Here is a 24,224-nt window from a genome sequence, read left to right as displayed (position 1 = left end):
AATTACTGTATACTATATATGGCATACGGAAAAAACGGAACGGAAAAACGGAAAGGAAACGGAAACACAATGGAAACAAAAAAAACGGAACAACGGATGCGTAAAAAACGGACCGCAAAACACTGAAAAAGCCATACGGTCGTGTGCATGAGCCCTTAGATTTATTTGGACCGACGCCCGTCTCCCCCGATCCTCCCATACGTGTTTATGCTCGGCTCAGTTCAACATGTTTAGAGTAGGTTTACATCTCGGACACTTAACCCCGGTAGTCTGTTCCAGCATAGCCGGATACTGCCACGCACCTCCACATCCCCGTTGGCTATAATGGGATCTGACTGGGAGCTAGTGGCCTTCCGGCATAAATGCCGGCTTTCGGCCGGGCAAATACCGCTACAGCGGTACTTATCTGTCCGAAAGCGTCACCCACGATGCTAGGGAGGCTCGTCCCCACCTGCCATTGGCTGCTCCCCCCGACACTAGATGTTTTCATCCACACATGGGGAGAAGCAGCAGCGCTCATGCGGGGACGAGGAGCGGTGCGGGGACCAGGAGCAGTGCAGGGAACGGGGAGCCAGGTAAGTACATTCAGTGTGAGGGGCCCGGGCGTATACAGTACATTTTGTAGTCTCGGATAACCCCTCTAGGCCTCATGCACACGACCGTTGTTTTAATCCGTGTCCGTTGCGCCGTTTTTCGTGATTTTCTGCGGACCCATTGATTTTCAATGGGTCCATTGAAAACTCGGCTAATGCACCGTTTGCCATCCGCGTCCGTGATCCGTGGTTCCAGTCCGCCAAAAAAATATAACCTGTCCTATTATTTTCGCGGAAAACGGTTCGCAGACCCATTCAAGTCAATGGGACTGCTAAAAAACGCGGAGGCACACAAGATTGTCATCCGCGTCCGTTTTTTTCCTATCATTTGCATGGCAAACCTGTCTTAGACTTTTTTTTTACATTCCTTTATGTCTGGTGGTCCTCCAAAAATGAAGGAAGACACACGGAAACAAAAACGGAAACAGATCACGGAACAACGGAACCTCATTTTGCGGACCGCTAAAAAATACTGTCGTGTGCATGAGGCCGTAAGGTAATTATTCAGAAAAAGCTGCCAGGTGTGTGTACATGATATGACTTGTAGCTGGGGTTTCTGAGCAGCTTTCCTTCTACAATCTGTGTGTCATTCGATTATTTGTTTCACCTGGTAGGTGAAGACTAGCTGGTGTCATGTCTGCCCATACACTGCACATACAGAAACAGGGGATCCTGCTTCCTAACGCTTTGTAGCACAACCTCAGAAATAGCAGTAGTAGTAATTGAGGACATTATATAGCAGTACCAAACAGTTTAGATGTAAATTCAGCAAAGGAGTTAGACATTAAATAACAAACCAGCAGCAGTCTCTCTCTCTGTCTGTCTCTCTGCCTCTTCCTCCCTTTCTCCATTGAATATTGTACAATCTGATCCTTCAGTGAGCAGGCAGCCCCACTTCCCTGAAGATAGCTTTATTTCAGCAGTGAACTGAGAGTTAGTAAAGACATGGGGGCCAGAGAGGAGCTTGATAAGAGGAGAAGGAAGCATCTTTTCTGATAATATATATTGCAAAGTTTTTTTTCTATTAGCCGGTACTATTAGTTTATGAATAGTCTCTTTTTATATGTGTGTCGTGGCTTCCACATTCCAGATACAAAACCAGATACCAAAGGCACCTGCTGGACCGCATGTATTTACGGCAAGAATACTGCAGCATGTCCAATCCGTTTTTTTTTTTGTGGATAGGATGCAGACCCATTCATTTCAATGGGTCCGCAAAAAATGCGGACAGCACACTGTTCCGTAGCGCCGCGAAAAAAAAATAACATGTCCTATTCTTGTCCGTTTTAGGCATTGCTACAATGGATCCGCAAAAAAACAACGGACGGCATATGGATGTTGCGGACCGCAAAACACATACGGGCGTGTGCATGTAGCCTCATGCACATGACCGTTTGTATTTTGCGGTCCGCAAAAACCGGATCCGCAAAAAATACGGATGACATCCGTTTGCATTCCGTATTTTGCGGAACGGAACAGCTGGAGGGGTTAAAAATAATAATAAAACTCACCTTAATCCACTTGTTCGCGCAGCCGGCATCTCTTCTGCATCTCTTCTGTCTCCTTCTTTGCTGTGTGCAGGAAAAGGACCTGTGGTGACGTCACTCCGGTCATCACATGATCCATCACATGATCTTTTATGCACGATCAAGTGGACTAAGGTGAGTTTAATATTTTTTTTTATTTTTTTTAACCCCTCCAGCGCTATTGTACTATGCATTCTGTATTCAGAATGCTATTATTTCCCCTTATAACCATGTTATAAGGGGAAATAATACAATCTACAGAACACCTAACCCAAACCCGAACTTCTGTGAAGAAGTTTGGGTTTGGGTACCAAACATGCGCGATTTTTCTCACGCGAGTGCAAAACGCATTACAATGTTTTGCACTCGCGCGGAAAAATCGTGCATGTTCCCGCAACGCACCCGCACCTTTTCCCGCAACGCCCGTGTGAAAGAGGCCTTATCCTTTGTGTCAAAATTATTAGAAAAGAGGTCAAGTGCTTTCAGCAAGATCCTGGGTGTTCTTTAGAACTGATATACACGACTCAAAGTTAGGCCTCATGCACACGACCTTTGTTCGGGTCCGCATCCGAGCCGCAATTTTTGAGGCTCGGATGCGGACCCATTCACTTCAATGGGGCCACAAAAGATGCGGACAGCACTCCATGTGCTGTCCGCATCTGTTGCTCCATTCAGTGGCCCCGCAAAAAAATATAACATATATATTTATATTAACTTTTTACCAGCCTCCCTGCAGTTTGCCCCCAAAACATTTGACTTGCACACCCCCTTGTAATAGTCCATAGAAATGTTATTTATAGGCTCTTCAGGTGGCCATACGCGTTAGACAGAAGTAGGTTGAGGGATGAACAACCTTTGAACAAACGATCGTACATTTTCGGCCATATTGGCCATTATGGTTATTTGAAGGGTTTCTCTCACTTCAGCATTTATCATGTAGAGAAAGTTAATACAAGGCACTTACTAATGTATTGTGATTGTCCATATTGCCTCCTTTTCTGGCTAGATGCATTTTTCTGTCAAATTATACACTGCCCCGTTCCATGGTTACGATCACCCTGTAATCCAGCAGTGGTGGTCGTGCTTGCACACTATAGGAAAAAGTGCTGGACTATGCGCACTCCCCCAGTCCCGGCCACCAGAGAGGCTGATGCTTTTTCCTATACTGTGCAAGCACGGCCACCGAAGCTGAATTACAGGGTGGTCATAACCCCTGGAAACGAGCAGTGTATAAAATAATGTGATGGAAAACTGGATCCAGCCAGCAAAGGAAGCAACATGGACAATCACAATACATTAGTAAGTGCCTTGTGTTAACTTTCTCTACATCCGTGTGTCCGTTTATTACCCTCCGTGTGTATTCCACGGATGCTGCTCAGCTGAAAATTAATTTCCAGTGCATCTCCTATCAGTGGTCAGTGAAAAACGGATGCTATCCGTGTCGTATCCGTGATTTTCACATTCCCATAGACTTCAATGGCCATGTTTGATCCACATCACGGACCAAAGTAGTGCATGTCTCTGTGATTTTATTTTTCTGACCCACTGATATGTGCACAGGCCCATCGAAATAAATGGGTACGTGTGCTGTTTGTGGAAAATGCGGACAGTGCACATCAGTTTAAAAACGAAAATGAAAAAATGAAGACATATATTGTCATGTAATAAGTCAATTTTATTTGACCAATAAAAACGATTTGATTGAAAAAAACGGAAATGAAAACGAGGCCTAACACAGTCTTAGGCCTCTTGCACGTTATTTGCGTTCCGTATACGGACCGTATACAGAACCATTCATTTCAATGGATCTTTAAAAAAAAAAAAAAACAGAAGGTACTCCATATGCCTTTCCGTTTTTTCGTTTCGTTCAAAGATAGAACATGTCCTATTATTGTCCGCTTAACGGACAAGGATAGGACTGTTCTATCAGGGGCCGGCTGTTCCGTTCCGCAAAAAAACGGAATGCACACAGAAGTCATCCGTATTTTTTGCGGACCGCAAAATACTGAAAAAGCCATGTGGTTGTGTGCAAGAGGCCTTAATTACGGTAATCTATTGTACTCAGTAGTCTATTGTATGATAACTGGAATTATTTTAGCTATGTATATAAAATATCACTATTGAAGCAAACACATCCCTGGCGTCCTCCTGCGCGCACATAGTCGCTCTGCAGTCAGAAGGACAGCGGAGGAGGGAGGGAGCTGCTGCTGCGCTGGAAATGTCAGTGCAAATTACTCTTGACAGTGTTAATATCTGCACCTCCTCGCAGTAATTACATGTAAATAAATAGCGAAGTGTCTCTCAGCTGGAGCTGGCTCCCCTAACCAGATGGGGCTGGCCTGGTTACGGAGCACCTCCTTTACCCGGGTGCACAGGGGATATTCACTCTCATTTGACGACTGGTTTGCATTTTTTGAAAGGAGGCTGCTAATGTCAGCAAAGTATCAGAGGTTTTTGTTCCGCTCCCAAAATAAATAAATAAATAAATAAATAAATAAATGACACAAAGCAAAGCAATGCTGAAAATGTGGTTTACACCAAGCGAACCTTATCTGATGTCGAGTTAACAGAAAAGATACTTTGTGCTTTTATTTCGTTCTTTCCTATAAATCTGTTTTTTCTGTTACAAAAGATAAGCCCAAATTAAGTGTGTTTAAAACCTGATCAGCCGGCGTGTATTTTCCTCCTTTACAAAGAAGAGATAGAGAATGCGCTTTTCATCCTGATACTTGGTAAGCTGCCCCGACTACTGGAGGATAAATCTATGAGAATTTACTGAATTCTGGGAGATTTCAAGAGCCGCAGCAAATATGATAAAAAGTGTTATGAGAGCAAGACGATAACGGGGAGAGCCACCGCAGGCAGATGTTTTAGGCTACATTCACACGTCCGTGGTGTGTTGCGGACCCGCAAATTGAGGGTCCGCAACACACCAGCCCGGCACCCCCATAGAAATACCTATTCTTGTCCGCAAGCTGCGGACAAGAATAGGACATGCTCTATCTTTTTGCGGAGCTGCGGACCCAAAATCGGGGCCGCGCTCCACAATTGCGGCTGCAGACAGCACACTGTGTGCTGTCCACATCCATTCCGTCCCCATAGAGAATAAATGGGTCCGCACCCTTTCCGCAAAATTGCGGAAAGGATGCGGACCCATTTTGCGGACGTGTGAATGGAGCCTTACACTGGTCCACGATATATCCGCTGCTGGTGGATGCAGCTCGTCATGAATTAGGCGTGTCCTCCAGCAGACCGTGCGCCTTTGGGCGGACCGCAATACACGGGCACCATTCCGTGGCCATTCCGTATCACTTCATTTCGATGGGTCCGCAAAATCCGGAGATGCGGAACGGAAAAGAACGGAACGGAGCACTGCGGAGTGCTTCCTAGGGTTCCGTTCCGTGCTTCCGCACCGCAAAAAGATAGAACTTGCTCTATCTTTTTGCGGAACGGAAGGATCGCGGACCCATTCAAGCTTGAATGGGTCCGTGATCCACATGCAGCCTGCCCCATGGACGGTGCCCGTGCATTGCGGATCGCAATTTTTGCGGTCCACACCACGGGCTTCACGCGGTCGTGTAAACAAGCCTTTAAGTTCATTTCACAGCCGCTTGGAGCTGGCGGAAAGAAGATAAATATGCCACGGCCTCAGCACGCTCCTTCTCTTGAAAGTGGCAAGGGGCGGCACAGAAACGCCACACGAGGTTTGCAACTTTTTTAGACCAGAAAACTGACGTTGGGGGAATGATAAATTGCCATTTAAAGGGGTTATCCCACAATTAATTAAAAAAAATAATGAAAATCCAATATATAGTACATGGGGGTCTCTTTCTAACAAAGCAAGAACCAGCCCTGTACCTCACATGGATTCAGAGATCTCTCCATTCATTGCTGCAATTGCTCTGCTAGATTTATCTCAAGCTGGCAGCTCTTGGGACGTGTCCTTTCTCAGGGGGGGATGTCCTTTCTGCATCTGCTGGTGGCAGTTGAAGGATAAAACTGAGCATGTGCTTCCATCTCAGTCAGCAGGACAGAGAAATGAGAAAAGAGCAAACAGCAGGTGGCGCTATACAAATAGATTCCAGTAAATAACTCAGTGGCTATGCTAAATGTTTAATTACATGCAATTACAAAAGTATTCAGATCCAGGGGCTGGTTTGTAAAATGTAGAATATTTTTTTCGTGGGACGACCCGTCTGGTGTCTACAGACTCATAGCACTGGACAGAAAAACACAGCATGCAGCTGGCCCTTCATAGAACAGTCCTATCCTGGTCCGTAATGCAGACAATAATAGGGCATGTTCTATTTTTTTTACGGAACGGAAATACGGACATACGGAAAACGGAAAGCACATGGAGTAACTTCCGTTTTTTTGCAGACTCATTAAAGTGACCGCATTAAAAAACGGAATGGACATGGAAATAAAATACGTTCGTGTGCATGAGCTCTTAGGCCTCATGCACACGGCCGTTGTGCAGCCGTTCCGTGCATTGAGGACCGCAATTTGCAGCAGCTGCGATGGATCCAGACCCATTCAACTTGAATGGGTCCGTGATCTGTCCGCACCGTAACAAAAATAGAACAAGTTCTATCTTTTTTTTCGGTGCAGAGGCACGGACAGAAACGCCACGGATGCACGCAAGTGAATGAGTCCGCATCTGTGGTGCAGGGCGCACACGGCCGGTGCCCTTGTATTGCGGACCGGCTGTATGCGGGACGCAATACGGCCACGGGGCGGGCAACAGCCGTGTGCATGAGGCCTTAGGCTGAGTTCACATCACCGTTTAGCTTTCCATTCTTCTGATCCCTCAGAAGAAGAGAGAAAGAAAAAAAACAGGATCCGGTAAAAAAAAAACAACTCAGTTGTCATCCGTTTGAGCAATTTCCATCTAAGATCCGTTTTTTAAACGCAGAGAAATCTGCACGAAAATCAATGTGGAATTTCTGTTTTCAAACCCGCACTCGTGTGCAGGGAGCCTTAATTTGGTAAGGAAAGCAACAGTGACCCCTGCAGGCATCGCTCTCACCACCCTGGAAATGAGAGGTTTTAGGTTTTACCATTAAAATGTGTTTTTTTCCATTGACAAAAGTTAAGTACCAGTGATTGGTGAGTAAAGGTTCGTTAACATCACACGTGAGCCGTCCGTAGGGCGTATACAGTAAGACTACGCTATTCTATACAGTAAGGCTGGGTTCACACTTGAGCGTTTTACAGCGCGTTCAAACGCGCTGTAAAACGCTCAACACATGAAAACCAATGCTTTCCTATGGCCCTGGTTCTCACTTGAGCATTTTACAGCGCGTTTGAACGCGCTGAAAAACGCCCTACGCTCAAACAAGTTCTTGAGCTTCTTTGGGGCGTTTTGACGCGCGTTTGTGGCCATAGGACACTGCAGTCAATCACACAAACGCGCGTCAAACGCGCGTTTACTATTGCAAAAAAACGCGCATAAAAACGTGCGACAAAAACGCGCGTTAAACGCGCATATAAAATGCGCTCAAGTGTGAACCCAGCCTTAGAGAAAAGGGTATACAGTGACACCTCTCCAAAACGCCACCTCTTTGAGAAGACTATCCTCTTTCCTGTGACAGATTTTTAGTTCCACCTTACACTGGTCATCCTCTTTGAGAAGACCACCCCCTAGAAAACCACTTTTCTGCATCAGTCGTGTGATTAAACTAATACACAGTGGGGGAGTTTTTTAAGCAAGATGCATCAAAATTCAGGCCAATCCATTATTGAGACTATTTCAGTTTACGGAGTGGTATGTGACAGAGGACTCGAAGGAGACCCATGAGTTCGGAGAGGATGAAGGGGGGGGGGGGGGGGGTGCGGACATTGGGGAAAAATACCTTGGGTTTCATGATCAGAGTAAGGCTTCTTGCACACGACCGCGTGTCCCCCTTGGTCGTATTGCGGCCCGCATACGGTGGGTCCGCAATACACCGGCCCATGTGCATTCTGCATTACGGATGCGGACTCATTCACTTCAATCCAGAGAGGCGGTGCGGAACGGAACCACGGAATGGAAGCACTATTGAGTGATTCTGTGGTGTTCCGTTCCGTGCTTGCGTTCCGCAAAAAGATAAAACTTGTCCTATCTTTTTGCGGAACGGACGGATCGTGGACCCCATTCAAGTGAATGGGGTTGCGATCCGCATGCGGCTGGCCCAGTGAGTAGTCTTTCTTTTTGGGGGGAGCAGTGCAAATACATATGTAACCTATATGAGCCATAAAGTGGTGTAAGGAAAAGGCACTGGGGCAGATGTCTTGCCAGACACATTGGAAACTTTAGTCTAACTGTGTGTTTGGCTTTGTTTATGCCACTATTTTGCTCCAAAAAAAGGCAATTTTGACAAATGGATTTCAAACCATGACCGTTTTCTACTAAGTCATGCGTCCTTGCCAAGCTTGCCACGTGTCTAAAACATGATACAGAAGAGCTATCCTACTAGGGAATTCATGTACTCCAGGAGTCCAGTACTCCAGTGACCAAAGACTGTAGACAGTGATTTATTTTCAATAGGCTACATAGGCTGGACCAGTGCCTTCATCAGGCCGTAATATGGTGCACCTGTTGTTCTAGAAGAAGTATTCCCGTATCAGACATTGATGGCATATCATTAGGATATGTCAGATAGGTGCACATGCAGGACCCACCTCTGGGACCTGCTCCCTTCTCCAGAAAGAGTCTCGTCTTCCCTCCCCCTCAAAGTGAAGGGAGAGCAGCCGAGCATGTGCAGCCCCCCGCCATTCATTCCAAGTGCTCAGCTATTTCCAGCAGTCCCATAGCAGTGAATAGAGAGGTGGCCATGCATTCTCCTATCTCCAGAATGGGGACCTCATTCTGGAGATAGGAGCAGCTCCCAGAGGTTGATAGTAGCAGCTCACAGCAATATGCCATCAATGTCTGAGAAGGGGGAAGACCCCTTTTATTCTGACTCTGGACCATGCATGCAAGTTATCTCATTCCATAAGCAACATTAGGTGATTGAACATGGTCAGGACATACCACCATACGCGTATACCAGCTGATAAATATGTCTTCTTGCTGGCAACACTGATCCCAACCTTCCAGCAACAACCCTCAATGACAAGCAGTGTCTAAGACCGAGCAATTCACAACCTGCTCTATACAACGTGTGCATTCACTAGATCCACTCACCACTGATAAAGTCAGAGCTATCAGAAACTACTTATACCCTCAGGTCAGGATTAAGAGCCGCTAAGTATAATTGGATAGGCTTAAACCGGAGTCTCTATATAGAGAAGTCTTTTTTTATTTGCTACAGAGCGCAAAAGATATCCTAGGTCGCTCTAGCTGTTGTGAAACTATAATTATTACGATTGTCTTAATTTTTACATAGCGCCAACAGACTCGGTGGTGCTGTACAGAGATTGTCATCACTCACATTGGTCCTAGCTCCAATTGGAGTTCACCATCTAAATGTGAATTTAATCTATGAGGAAAGAAATCAAAGTACTAAGAGGAAACCCAAGGAGAACATACAAACTCCATGCAGATGTTGCCCTTGGTCAGTTTTGAAGACAGTTGTGGTAACCACTGAGCCACCATGGTCCAAGCTTGCCACAGTTGTGACTTCTATACCTAAAGAAGTTGGAAAACCATAGGTTGGCCTCAGCTGTGTTCTAGGTCTCTGTTCTCAAAGTTGATGCTACTTGTGGTAAAGCTCTTGATCCCCTGAGTGCCGTGGCTTGGCATTGACCTAGTGGCTCACCATCTAAATGTGAACTTAATCTGTGTGGAAAGAAATCAAAGTACTCAGAGGAAACCCATGCAAACACAAGGAGAACATACAAACTCCATGCAGATGTTGCCCTTGGTCCGTTTTGAAGACAGTTGTGGTAACCACTGAGCCACCATGGTCCAAGCTTGCCACAGTTGGGACTTCTATACCTAAAGAAGTTGGAAAACCATAGGTTGGCCTCAGCTGTGTTCTAGGTCTCTGTTCTCAAAGTTGATGTTACTTGTGGTAAAGCTCTTGATCCCCTGAGTGCCGTGGCTTGGCATTGACCTAGTGGCTCGTGTACCTTCGTAGAAGGAATGAGACCTGCAGGCTCCCACAGCTTCCGAACAAGAGGTTCCTGGGTGTACATTGACATACAAACATGGCTTCATTATTTGGGAAACAAATATCTTCCTTCCAGCTTCTTCCTTGTCAAACACCTTCTTGTTCAGCTTCCTAACTAATCCCCTTATCTGAGCAGAGAGCCGCCGGTGAGAAGGAGCCGGATAAAAGCAGATAGAAAATTAGCAAAATTCCGCCCCTGGCTTCTGCCACATAACAAACACACAAGGGTAAATACATCAGCTGCCGCACAGACGCGCTTTCCTCTGAGCCCGATGCTGATCTCTCCTCCAGATAACAACTAGAAACACTTTTATTTAGTTTTCTATTTTCTTTATTTCACCCCAAGAACAGAAGACGGGAGATGCTCACAGTTGATAAGGATCAGTTAATAAACCTAAGTTAGTGATGAGCTTGACTGAGACGAAACCCGTTCACTGCCAAGAAACTAAACAAAGAGGTAAGTAGACTGCATTAGAAAGTGATCCAAAACTGACCTAGCCGATTAGGGTCCTCCATATGATAGACTTCTTTTAGGCAAGGTTTGTATTTGTCATGTTTTGCAGATTTGGGATCAAGTACCCATTGCAAATGCAGTTCTGCAGAATGGAAACTAGAAGAGCCATATGCTGAAATCACAGTGGGGGGAAAAAGTGGGACATGAAGGAGGTAATGGTAATATCGTTGCTGGTCTAGGCCAGTGAAGGGGTTATTGGCCACATAGTGAGCTAGGGCAGGGAAGGAGTCAATGATAATATCCCTGGCGGTCTAGGTCAGTGAAGGGGTTATTGGCAACATAGTGAGCTAGGGCAGGGAAGGAGTCAATGATAATATCCCTGGTGGTCTAGGTCAGTGGAGGGGTTATTGGCAACATAGTGAGCTAGGGCAGGGAAGGAGTCAATGATAATATCCCTGGTGGTCTAGGTCAGTGAAGGGGTTATTGGCAACATAGTGAGCTAGGGCAGGGAAGGAGTCAATGATAATATCCCTGGTGGTCTAGGTCAGTGAAGGGGTTATTGGCCACATAGTGAGCTAGGGCAGGGAAGGAGTCAATGATAATATCCCTGGTGGTCTAGGTCAGTGGAGGGGTTATTGGCAACATAGTGAGCTAGGGCAGGGAAGGAGTCAATGATAATATCCCTGGTGGTCTAGGTCAGTGAAGGGGTTATTGGCAACATAGTGAGCTAGGGCAGGGAAGGAGTCAATGATAATATCCCTGGTGGTCTAGGTCAGTGAAGGGGTTATTGGCAACATAGTGAGCTAGGGCAGGAAAGGAGTCAATGATAATATCCCTGGTGGTCTAGGTCAGTGAAGGGGTTATTGGCAACATAGTGAGCTAAGGCAGGAAAGGAGTCAATAATAATATCCCTGGTGGTCTAGGCCAGTGAAGGGGTTATTTGCAACATAGGGAGCTAGGGCAAGGAAGGAGTCAATGATAATATCCCTGGTGGTCTAGGTCAGTGAAGGGGATAATTGTAACATAGTGAGCTAGGGCAGGGAAGGAGTCAATGATAATATCCCCGGGGGTCTAGGTCAGTGAAGGGGTTATTGGCAACATAGTGAGCTAGGGCAGGGAAGGAGTCAATAATAATATCCCTGGTGGTCTAGGTCAGTGAAAGGATTAAAAATAGTGGAGCAGATTTACTGCTAGAAATTGTTATCCCGTGGCCTGGGCTTTTTTTTTTTTTATATAAATTTGGAGTATAGTAAATCCTTCATCGGATTTACACTAAAATCCTGTTCATTGTGCCAAAAATTTGACCATGTGTACAAAAAAAAAAGTTTATGCCACCTATAAGCTAGTGTAGTTTTACTGTAAAAATATACCAAAATTTTGGTGCACAGAGGTGCATTTAGGCCGGACCCCTTCCCAATGAAGCCACAAACCCCTGTTGGGAGGTGCTTAGAAAAGTGTGTAAAATGTTTAGCAAATGGGAAGCAAATCAGGCACGCTCAGTTTATTTGGTGCAAAATGTGCCAAAAACTGGCACATTTTCGATAGTAAATTTCCAATAGTAAATCTGCCCCAGTATCCCTGACAGTCAGTAGACTGCTTATACAAAAATGTACTGAATCATCAGCCGATCACAGTGCACCTGGGACAATTAAACGGAGTCTGTCAGCAGGAAATTCCCCGATAAACCAAGCACAGAGCCTTGCTGACCTGTTGCTTCATTCTGAGCAGTTAAGTGCACCAAGGGCGGGCCTTATCCACTCTGTGCACCATTGCTCCAACTCCTTCCTTTGCCAGTCCCTCCTTTTTGATTGACAGAGCCAGGCGAGATGACTATGCAGGGACTTGTAAATCAGAAAGTACAACTTATCAAGGTAAGCCCCCACCATCTCCTCGTGTACATCCATAGTTGTCCCGATGGTATCACTCCATTGTACCTCTTTTAGGGTTTGGCAAATTCTCCCGTTCTACATTGTACTCAATACAAGCGATGATTCTGACCTGTGGATATACGGCCAAAGTTGTGCGGATCTTCGTGATCGGTGCAGTTATGTCTGTAAGTCAGGCTGTGACCCTGGAGATCGGGCTCATTAAAAATCAGGTAGAAAAGCTTTTCCCCAGAATATGTTATACATCACAGTCTCCATGTATTAGTTTACAATCTGCTCCTTGTTTCAGACTTTTTTCATGTGGACATGTCCCTCACAGTAAAATATACTGGATCTGTGTGTCTAGGATGCTGCTGTCTTCCCCCTGCTCTGTTTTCCTCCCTATCTACAGCTTTTAGAGGTCCCCCCCCCCTGGATCTTCTCCCTTCTCGCCACACAAATCTTGCATGTACACTGCTCAGTCTACCACTAAGAGGAGAGAGAAGAAAGAGCCATCAGAAACAGGAACACAACTGGGATGGATTTACGTCAGATTCAACAGCACCACCAGCTAGGTGAAGTTATACATCACAGTCTCCATGTATGATCCAGTCAGGTTCCCCACCAGTTCATTCGATTTTCCCGAGTTCGTTGGAGAACCTCTTTTTTGATACCTCATTAGGATGTATTTTGTTCTTGGGAATCGGAGCGAATCTCCGACGACTTGGTCCCTGTCACACACTCACACAGGGCTAGGATAGCTGGCCGCTGGTAGGGAATTTACCACTAGCTCACACCTGTCACATCGGCATCTGGAACTAAGTGAAAACACTTGCTCTCAGGCGACCCTTCACCTCCTGAAGGTTGGGAGACCCATCATTGCCATTTGTAGGAAGAGAGCTATTACTTGTGTGTGTGGTTTTTACATCAGCCACATAAGAGACCAGACACCAGCTAAAAGGGTCAGAATATGTCAGAATATTAACTATGTGAAGTGTATTTTCTCTTTATTTAAAAAAAAATGTAGATATTAAGTATATTAATGGTATGTGCTCCTGCGTGTTCTCCCGGAGCTAGGGTGCACTAGGGGAACAAATCACGTTCACTCCCATCCAAAGAATAGTGTCACTGAACTTCACGTCATAGCCATGCTGCTATACATTAAAAAAATCAAGACCCTAGTATTACATCTCCTGCCCAGCTGGGCTATGTTCTTCCCTGCAGAGCTGATTTCAGAAACACACATACTCAAAGGTACTCACATGCAGAGGCGTATTTACCATAGCGGCAGACCATGCTATGGGGCCCAGGGCAAGAGGGGGCCCAGTCTTAGTTGGGATTATCTCCTCTTCTACTGGAGGTGAAAACTTGGTCAGGACTCTACCCTTTAAGGGTCCATCCACACTTCCGTAGTGCGTTGCGGATCCGTAATACACCCGGCCGGCACCCCCATAGAAATGCCTATTCTTGTCCGCAATTGCGGACAAGAATAGGACATGCTCTATTTTTTTCCAGAGCTGCGGACTGGAAGATCGGAGCCGCGCTCCGGACATGCGGATGCGGAGAGCACATAGTGTGCTCTCCGCATCCATTCAGCCCCCATAGAGAATGACTGGGTCCGCACCCGTTCCGCACAATTGCAGAACGGGTTCGAACAACACTTGCGGAAGTGTGAATGGAACCTTAAGGAACAACTTTTAGCAAATGAGGCAGTGGAAAAATGGCCCAAGGGTCATTGAATAGGGTTTAGGCGGAAACCCTTCTGTCCTGTGTGGGGAGCCTGGTGTGATCCTTACTATGGGGCCCTTACTTCTCTATGTACTCCACTGCTGACATGTATACACGAAAATTGACCTACCAGCGGCATTGACACAAACTGGCATACTGTGCCAGACATACTCACAGTGGAGCTAGATGCATCCCGGGCCATTACAGTCATACGGCTCGAGCTAGGTACAGTACAGACCAAAAGTTTGGACACACCTTCTCATTCAAAGAGTTTTCTTTATTTTCATGACTATGAAAATTGTAGATTCACACTGAAGGCATCAAAACTATGAATTAACACATGTGGAATTATATACATGGCAAACAAGTGTGAAACAACTGAAAATATGTCATATTCTAGGTTCTTCAAAGTAGCCACCTTTTGCTTTGATTACTGCTTTGCACACTCTTGGCATTCTCTTGATGAGCTTCAAGAGGTAGTCCCCTGAAATGGTTTTCACTTCACAGGTGTGCCCTGTCAGGTTTAATAAGTGGGATTTCTTGCCTTATAAATGGGGTTGGGACCATCAGTTGCGTTGAGGAGAATACAGGTGGATACACAGCTGATAGTCCTACTGAATAGACTGTTAGAATTTGTATTATGGCAAGGAAAAAGCAGCTAAGTAAAGAAAAACGAGTGGCCATCATTACTTTAAGAAATGAAGGTCAGTCAGTCAGCCGAAAAATTGGGAAAACTTTGAAAGTAAGGGCTATTTGACCATGAAGGAGAGTGATGGGGTGCTGCGCCAGATGACCTGGCCTCCACAGTCACCGGACCTGAACCCAATCGAGATGGTTTGGGGTGAGCTGGAAGGCAGAGTGAAGGCAAAAGGGCCAACAAGTGCTAAGCATCTCTGGGAACTCCTTCAAGACTGTTGGAAGACCATTTCAGGGAACTACCTCTTGAAGCTCATCAAGAGAATGCCAAGAGTGTGCACAGCAGTAATCAAAGCAAAAGGTGGCTACTTTGAAGAACCTAGAATATGACATATTTTCAGTTGTTTCACACTTGTTTGTTATGTATATAATTCCACATGTGTTAATTCATAGTTTTGATGCCTTCATAGTCATGAAAATAAAGAAAACTCTTTGAATGAGAAGGTGTGTCCAAACTTTTGGTCTGTACTGTATATGTGCGAAATTGACTGACCCAGATATGTGGGGATCGCGTATTAACAGTTGACTTAATTGGCAGCAAAATTTTGGCACAGTTTAGGAACACAATGTCTCATATTAAGCCTTTTCTTGCTAAGCCCTGCCCCCATAGTCCAGACTTTTGGTGTAAATTAAAGGTTGTCCTATTGCAGATATTGGTGGAATATCACTAGGATATTTCATCCATGTCAGAGAGCTGTAGGTCCTAGCTCTGAGACTTTCTTCTATCTACAGAACAGCGCCCCCAAAGTGAACGGAGAGCAGCCTAACATGCGTGACCACCCTCCATCCACCACTATGGGAGTCATAAAAGTAGCCAAACTCGGCTATTTCTGGCAGTCCCATAGAGGCAAATGGAGAGGTGGTTGTGCATGCAAACATCTAGGTGACTTCCGAAAATAGCTTTTCGTGGAACTCCCATAGAACTGAATAGAGAGCATGCCGCGCATGTACACAGCGCGCGGTCCTTCACTTTTGGGCACCCATTCTGGAGATAGGAGCAGGTCCCAGGGGTGGGATTTGCACCTATATGAGATTGGTGGCATATTCTAGCAATATTTCACTAATGTCTGAGATGACACAACCCTTATAGTGTAGTCTTGTAGTGGTCAATACGAAATGGCGCACAGATATTGTATTTAAACATGCACGTAAAGTATAACATTATGCCAGAATTTAGCATTTTTCCACGTGAACAGTTGCAGTATTTTATACCTCCGTCCCCAGTATCATCATACTGGATAGAATCATCTTCCTAATGTGTGCACCCCTGGGATCTATCCTCACAGGCCCCTAGTTGCATATGTTGTATTCAGTCAGCCATGTTGGACCGCGCACCCTTACATGTCTGTATTTCTGCTACTTCTGAGCCATGAGGCTGGTGAAAAGGCGGCCACAGGGAGCTTAGAGATACAGCTTCCGTGTATCATTCCCATACAACATGTCTTGGCTGCCGCCTCTCGTTTAAAGAGACTCTCCTTCATATAGAAATGGAGAGGAGGTATTAAATAAAAATAAAAAAAAAATCCCAGGAAGAAAGAGGCTCCCTTATCTCTGGGAGACAGTTGTCAGGAATCACTTTGGCTGAATCGTTTTGTCTCCATGCTGCTTTGCTGTCAAGCCGGCCTCAGGACATGGATCAAAGGAGAGAGACGAGCTCTGCTGACGCTACTGATCCCCTCAGTTCAGAAGAAGCAAGCGACAGAGAGGCTGTGCTCCACATCAAATGCTGGAGAGGGAAAGTGATAGGGATGGAGGGAGGGAACAGGGGGATGCGCAGGGGAGCAGATAACATGAGCGCCGAGTATGGATGAGCATGCCCAACACTGATGGCTCAGGCGCACAAACTTTTCATTGGACCCATTAACCCCTTTTTTGTTGCTAGGTTCCCATCGTTTACAACTTTTCGAAGATTCGAGATATGAAAGAGATACTTATTTTCTGTAGAAGCCGTAGTGATGAATTTAAAGTAGAGATTTATGAAAATGTGGTAACATATCAGCGGAAATCCCTGTGAACCTAAACAGTCTGACGCTAGCACACGCCAGGCTGGTTTACGTGGTACCTTATACAGTCATACTGCCACTTTTATACATCAGTATTCAAAGCCTTTTTGATCTTTGACTGTACTCATAGGAGTCTAGATTACTGATGCTGGGGAGGTGATTAAAGAGGTTTTTCCGAGAATCTTAACTATCAAGGGAAGGCCCCCTAGCCAGCATCCCCTCCTGAAAGGTTCCTACTTACCTGCTCCCAACTTGTTTTCTTCCTGCCAAAGCATTGATATGGCCATACGCACCACTACAGGCAATGACTGGCTTCAGTGGTGACGTGTCCCCAAGTGGCATGTGATCCGGCAGTGCAATGCTGCTTTTGGGACAAAACACCACTGAGGCCAGTCATTGGCTGCAGTGGTATAAGGAATATCACTTCTGCAGCCAAACAATACGTCATTGGCTGCAACCCGGGAAGATGACAGAGTAGTGAAGAAAGGGAAGGTACTTTTTTATTTTACAGTTCGGGAAATGTTTTTTTTACAGAACAAATTAATTAATGAAGTTATTGTGCGAAGTCTCGCGAAGCAATAACTTCGGCTCATCGGAGCCAATACATTCTAATACTGTACGGAGCTCCTGCACTGTACAGTATTAGAACAAAGTTTTATGCGAATCGACTTCGGATGTATCATCCGAAGTCAATTCGCTCATCCCTAGCTATCAGTTTGCATTGAGGGTTCAGATGAGTGTTGCCAGTAGGGTGCTGCCATTGTCAGACTGTGCAGGGACATGCCCCCAGCTGGACCTTCATTTCAAACGGCTAGCAATTCCTTCCTATCTTCTAGCAGGGATAATAAAGCAATGGCATGTCATAAGAATAGATTTTCCACATTTGTTATTACATGGGGGATGCAACTAGTTACTAAGACATGTCAGGTTAGGCTCTTTAAGGGTCAAGCATAGACTACCAGTGATAAAGAAGATTATCAGGTAATTGTTACATATAGACTGCGAGTAATGAGCCTTTGTGAGGGGAAGCATGGGGGGGGTTACTTTAACATATGTGTGATTATTATGATCATCATTCAGTACCAGCATGTCCCTAAAATTAAAAGAATGAAAAGCTGAATGCTTGGGAATAATTTTTCCAAAAATCAAGCGATTTTTCTGTCATTAATAGAGGATAGTCTTTGTTGCTGAGGTTAATAGATAAACTGGCCATCTGAATTCACATTTCTGGTTAATTTATAGGATTTTAATATGATTTAAAATGTGTTTTCAGTTGGGCACTAAGTTGCATAACAAAAAAACTCCTAAGACTATGGGCCGCTTTGTCATGGAAAAAAAAATGATTTGTACATATGTGGTTACCCTAAGTAAAAAGAGTTGCACTAACTTTCAGGCTGTAAACTTCATTCCTTCATTTTTTTTTAGACCCCCTTCCCGATAATTAGTTTACAATCTGCTCCTTGTTTCAGACTTTTTTCATGTGGACATGTCCCTCACAGTAAAATATACTGGATCTGTGTGTCTAGGATGCTGCTGTCTTCCCCCGCTCTGTTTTCCTCCCTATCTACAGCTTTTAGAGGTTCCCCCCCCCCTGGATCTTCTCCCTTCTCGCCACACAAATCTTGCATGTACACTGCTCAGTCTACCACTAAGAGGAGAGAGAAGGAGAGAGTAGAAAGAGCCATCAGAAACAGGAGCAGAACTGGGATGGATTTACGTCAGATTCAACAGCACCACCAGCTAGGTGAAGGACTTACACACACTCTGCAGAAGCGAAATGGTAGGAAATGTTTCTATAAGAAAGTCGCTACATTTTGAATTTAGTAAGTAAATTAATAAAAAAACAAATTCATCCAGAGGTGCCCATAGCCTTTGAGAAGGCCAGCAGCTGTGGGTTATAACAGATTGCAGTCAGTCTGGAATGCAGAGTATGAACTATTGCAAAAAATCTAACCTGAATCTGTACTTCTCCTGGCAAGCCTATCAGAAAGGATGCATATCTAATAGTATTATATCAGGCAATCTCCTAACTGATTGTGAACAGCAAAAAACTTCAGTTTCTTCTCTGTTCTCTTAACTTTTGGTCACCTGCTCAGCTAAATCTTTTAACACTTGAGAAGATGCTAAACCACAACTGCATGTAATGACTGTAAGCAGTTAATTTTTGTAGAGACAAACTCAGGACTCAATAAATGATATATTTTTTTCCCATCTCTCTGCAGTGAGCAACAAGACCGACCAGAAGTCTTCACTCTCTGGGGACACTAGGAAATCCCAGCTCCGGCCTCGGATAATAGAGAGGTTTTCTGTTTTTCTCATGTGTAAAGGAATGTGCAGCTCTTAATACCCTGACTGACAGCAGCAGGTGGCTTCCCATTGCCCAGCATCCCGGATTCCTCATTGTGATGTAAGTGTGGAGTATAAAACCTAACAGTAAAATAATACTGGATAGATGCCCACATCCTGATCTAGAAAAAAGAATGTCACAATGTATCACCCGCATCCATCTACTAACATTCTTGTGTATCATATCACCTAAAATGTCCCGTCCATCACAGACCCAACTTGTAATAAGCTTTATATTAGGTTTGTTAGAAATATCTAGATAAAACGATATGTAATTAATCTCTGCTCCCACAATTGTCCACGTGCAGAAGATCAAAATGCTTCCATGTCTAGAACGTTATAGGGGTTATCCAAGATCTATGATGCCCCCCATATGCCCGGGCCCCTCACAGAGGTTGTACTTACCTGCTCCCCGGCACCCATGTCACTTCTCATGCCGGCACGGGAACGAACCTCCCTAGCGTTACCTGCAATGCTACGAAGGCTCGTTCAAGTCCCCCAAATCCCCAACCCCACACCCCGGAAAAAAATTATTAATACATTGATAAACATTGGCCTTAGGGAGGGTTCACATTACGTTTTTGATGCCGACCAATTGGAAATTATAAAACACCCTAAAAATGTTGTTTACGCCAATTTCCTGGCGTTCTTTGGTTCCTTGGAGTTTTTGGAAATCGCAGAATGCTGTGGGTGTTTTTTTTTTCAGGCTTGGGGGTTAATGCACACGACCCTATGGCCGTGGTTCTCGTATTGTGAACCAAAAACAGCGGGTCCGCAATACACAGGCGCCGGCCGTGTCCACTCCGTGCTGACTTGAATGGGTCCGCGTTCTGCAAGACACTACCAAAGTTAGGACATCTCCTATCTTTTGCGGAGCAGAGGCACGGATTGGAAGCCTATGGAAGCACTAGTCCACTTTCTGGTCCGTGCCTCTGCACCGCAAAAAATAATACTAATAAGTCCTATCTTTTGTCGTATTTTGCGAACCCATTCAAGTCGGTGGGTCCGCATCTGCACCCTGAGTGCACACGGCTGTTACCCATGCATTGCAAACCGCTAGTTGCGGTCCGCAGCACAGACGCGGAGCCCTTACGTTCATGGGCATGAGCCCTAATTCCCATAAACTTCTCTATAGGGAAAAAAAAGGCTGAAAAAAAGCGCAAGTAAAACATTGTGTTACTAAAAAATGCCACCTTAGGTGGTTACACACAATTTTCCCCCCAAAAAACACACATTTTTTTATTTCCTTTTTTCTTGTTGCAACTAGATGTTACCTTTTCTCCAATAGGAAGTTATGAAACGCACGACACACATTGTTTTTTGTAGCGGCGTTTTAAGTTTCCTGGCATTGTGCTTCAGAGGTTTTTTCTTGTTTTTTTTTTCAAATCCCAGCATACTCTGGGTTGGTGCTTTTAATGTGTTTTCCACATGGAAAAATGCAATAAAAATATTGTTTGACTAAAAAATTTCACCCTGGAAAAAGCTTCTAAAATACCCATGTGTTTCGTTGCGTCAAAAGGGTGCCAAAAGACCTTAAGTGAGGCAGCACCCTTAGGGTAGGTTCACGTGGAGTGTTTTGGAAGAGGTTTCGAGGCAGATTTTCCTGCAGAAGTGGATCCAGCAGGAAGAAGAAGTGTAATTGATTCCTTTATATTTCCAATTCCTTTCGTTTAAAGCCACTTCTGGCTATGGCTGAAAAACCTGCAGGAAAATAATCTGCCTCAAAACCTCCTCCAAAAAAAAAAAACTCCATGCGAACCTACCTTCGCGGTTGTATTTGCAACTTAACCCTTGCAGCACTACAGAGATGCTTTCAAAAATTAAATACACCCTATATTACTAGTGGACGAGATAGAGCCCGAGAAGTAATACTCTGTGCTCCGTCTTCTCGCACTCTGACCAATCCGGCAGTAGCTCCTAGCGTTGCTCTGCCCTGTCGTCTGCGTCTGAGTACCGCCGTGTTATCCACACGCAGCAGCCGGCAGGGAGCAGGGCTCGCTTTCAGAGAGGGAAAAATCCTTAATGCTCGCTTCCTCAGCCTCTGTAATGCTAGGATGTCGCCAATCTGCTTTGAGGGATGGAAAGATTAAGAAGAATAAAAAAATTGCAATAAAATATGTGTGAACGAGGGGGTAATTGTGGACAAATGCAGCATTGAAATTCATTTTTCAGCTCTTTTACACACCATTTCAATCTTATTTTCTGCTTGTTAATGAGATCTTGTTGGTCGAGGGTGGGCCGAGCTGCCCAATATCGCTGGGTAATTGCACATAATTTTCTCTTTTACCAATGATTTGCATCAGTTTTTTTTTTTCTTTCTAATTTTGTAGTATTTAACATCCCTTGCAGTTCCCCTCCCGCGCCCAGCAAGTCTCATTTTAAATGCCTATTATAAGCACAGCGTCTCGGAAAAGAAAGGAAGAAAAGGGGGGAAGCACATACAAGACGGACACGTGATTATTGCCGGATCCAGGTTGGAACACCAGTATGTCATAGGAATACCGCGTGAAATTCGCCAGTTAAAGAAACCGAGACTTGTAATGCTAATGTTCCAGAATTTGTGGACGACACCCTTTTCCTATATAAAGACAATTACGTCCGTGTTTAACACACACACAGGACAAACATGGTAATGGGTGTTACACGAGCTGTCAGCTACTGGAAATCAAGCTTAATATATTAATGGATTAAGCTCTTTATGTCATACTTCAGCTCTTCGCCATGACTAAGTGTGAGCGCTCTGGGCTAGGATACCGTCCTTCAGAATTAGGACAGAACCCATGTTTCCGCAAATCACAAATGGGCGAGAGCGCAGATCTGTGCGTCTGCCGTACATGTCATCATTTATATCGTTAAATAAAGGAATTTATTGATACAGGTCTGAATTTAGCAAATAAAGCCAAGCCACAACAAGTATCTAGCGGCTGTGTTAACAAACTATATAATGAATTGTAATGGCGAACGCGCATTTACCAGGGATGTCGCCATATCTAGTTTTAACCCTGCTTTACTCTTGTGTGGCCGATATGCCACACAGTGCCGGCAATTAACTACGCAAGATTAAAGGCATGTCATTCTAGATCAAGATAATGAGATATTGGATATCTAGAATATTTTCCAAGAAAAAAAAAAAGGCGAAAAAAGTAATTTTCTGTTCCTTAATGAGTGTGGAAAGCCTGGCCTTAACCACTGTACTCCCTAACATAATCCCAGAGCTCAGAATCTACTACTACCAATAGTCCCCAACATCTTTATTACTTCCCACTGAGCTCAGTATCTTCAATATATCTCAGTCCGCACATTAGCCAATATAATATACGGCGCTCCCTATAATTATTTTCTATTCCTTGCAGTCTCCAAGGCTCCCTGTAGTGCCCAATATTTTCCACTCTCCGCAGCCCAGGGATACTTACCGTGCTCAATATAGTTCCCTTCCTGTATTCTCGAAAACATCCAAGGCTCCCCACGGTTCCCAATATCTCTCAGGTGCACAGGATTTTCCCATTATTTAGTATCATATACAACATACTGCAAACCTAGAACTACATGGCACTGCACGTTTCATCTGATGACCTACACAAAAACATAGGCATAGCATCCTGCACATATGTCCCAGTGTACATGGCGCCGAGCAAGGTGCAGGCGTGCGGATCATCAGTGATATTCTCTCAATGTACTCTGCATTGCTTGTCTAATGACTACAGAGATCTCGAAGACTACAATAAGAAAGCAAGAGCCCCAATTTGTTATACTGAAGCTATTATACCATTCCCATGATAACGTCATACGATGCATATTCATGTCAATACACCACCACCTGACAGGGATACAGCATTATCTGATAGTAGAGTAGAGATTGGTCTTTGCACTAAATTCTTTTTGTGGCTCATTTGCTTCTTCCTAAATGCAAAATTAAGCAACTTTCTAAATAGTCCTTATTAAACATTTCCTCCCAATTTTCTTCTGTAGAGTGTGTGCAAGTCCTTTGCCTAGCTGCTGAATCTGACACAAATCATTCAGAGCTCTGCTGCTGTTACTGAAGTCTGTCTGTTCTGCCCAGTGGCGTAGCTAGAAATGACTGGGCCCCACAGCAAATTTTTGAATGGGGCCCTCCTCCCCCAGTAATTTTTTCGCAACCCCTTCCTTTCATGCCGCCCACATCCCTGTGGCTAGTAAAAATCGCTCTGTCAGACCAGGCCCGGCAGCTGTTCCATCCGTTTTCTGCACTGTCTATACTGTCACTGTATATAATTTCAGTGTGTAATACTTTTGAGGGGGCCCTGACAAAATCTTTTAGTCCTCCTGGATGGGCCCCTTTTGGGTCAGGGCCCCAAAGCAGCCGCTTTCGCTGCTTCCCCTATAGCTACGCCCCTGGTTCTGCCCCTTTCTACTCTCCATGTTAGAAATAGCAGCAGTGAAGGGGAGGAGGTTGTACATGGCTGCAGTACACCAGCGCTGGAAACTACACAGTGTAAAGAGCCTTCGGTTTTCGTATGGAGAACTGTGGCTGCCTGAAACAGCAGATCGATGGTGGTGCTGGGTGTTGGACAACCATTGTTATTCTATTGATGACCATCCTGAGAATAGATCATCAACATCTGATGCTTGGACAACCACCTTATATGACATATAACTCTACTGCTGCCTACCTGTGGGGAGAGGCCATTACCGACCGGGTTCATGTGGTTGGAATGTCCTCCATGGTTGATGAAGCTGTCAGAGTAGGTTGAGAAGCTATGTCTTGCCCCGTAAGCCGCTCCAGTGTCTGCAGTTGCAGCTGATAAACCTCCTTGATGCATTGAGGAAGGAGGAAGAGGTTGAGGTCTGTGGACTGTGCTTCCGACATCTATCAATAGAGATACAGGAACATTATTTTATAGTCTACAGATGATGATGATAGGCTCTAAGCCTTGATGT

At 44.8% G+C, this 24,224-nt stretch overlaps 1 protein-coding gene across 4 annotated transcripts in view; it reads right to left on the bottom strand.

Moving 5' to 3' along the window:
* Window positions 1–24,224, bottom strand: part of PAX7 (paired box 7) — a 116,928-nt gene that overhangs the window by 18,096 nt on the left and 74,608 nt on the right. For all 4 annotated transcript variants that reach the window (XM_040423138.1, XM_040423155.1, XM_040423147.1 and 1 more), the window contains exon 7: window positions 23,957–24,153. In XM_040423138.1, the coding sequence (XP_040279072.1) occupies window positions 23,957–24,153 (197 nt within the window). The remainder of the gene's footprint in view (window positions 1–23,956; window positions 24,154–24,224) is intronic.

Source organism: Bufo bufo, chromosome 1 (genome assembly GCF_905171765.1).
Source record: "Bufo bufo chromosome 1, aBufBuf1.1, whole genome shotgun sequence".
In the NCBI taxonomy this organism is placed as follows: Eukaryota; Metazoa; Chordata; class Amphibia; order Anura; family Bufonidae; genus Bufo; species Bufo bufo.
This window is presented reverse-complemented; position numbering and strand designations above follow the sequence as displayed.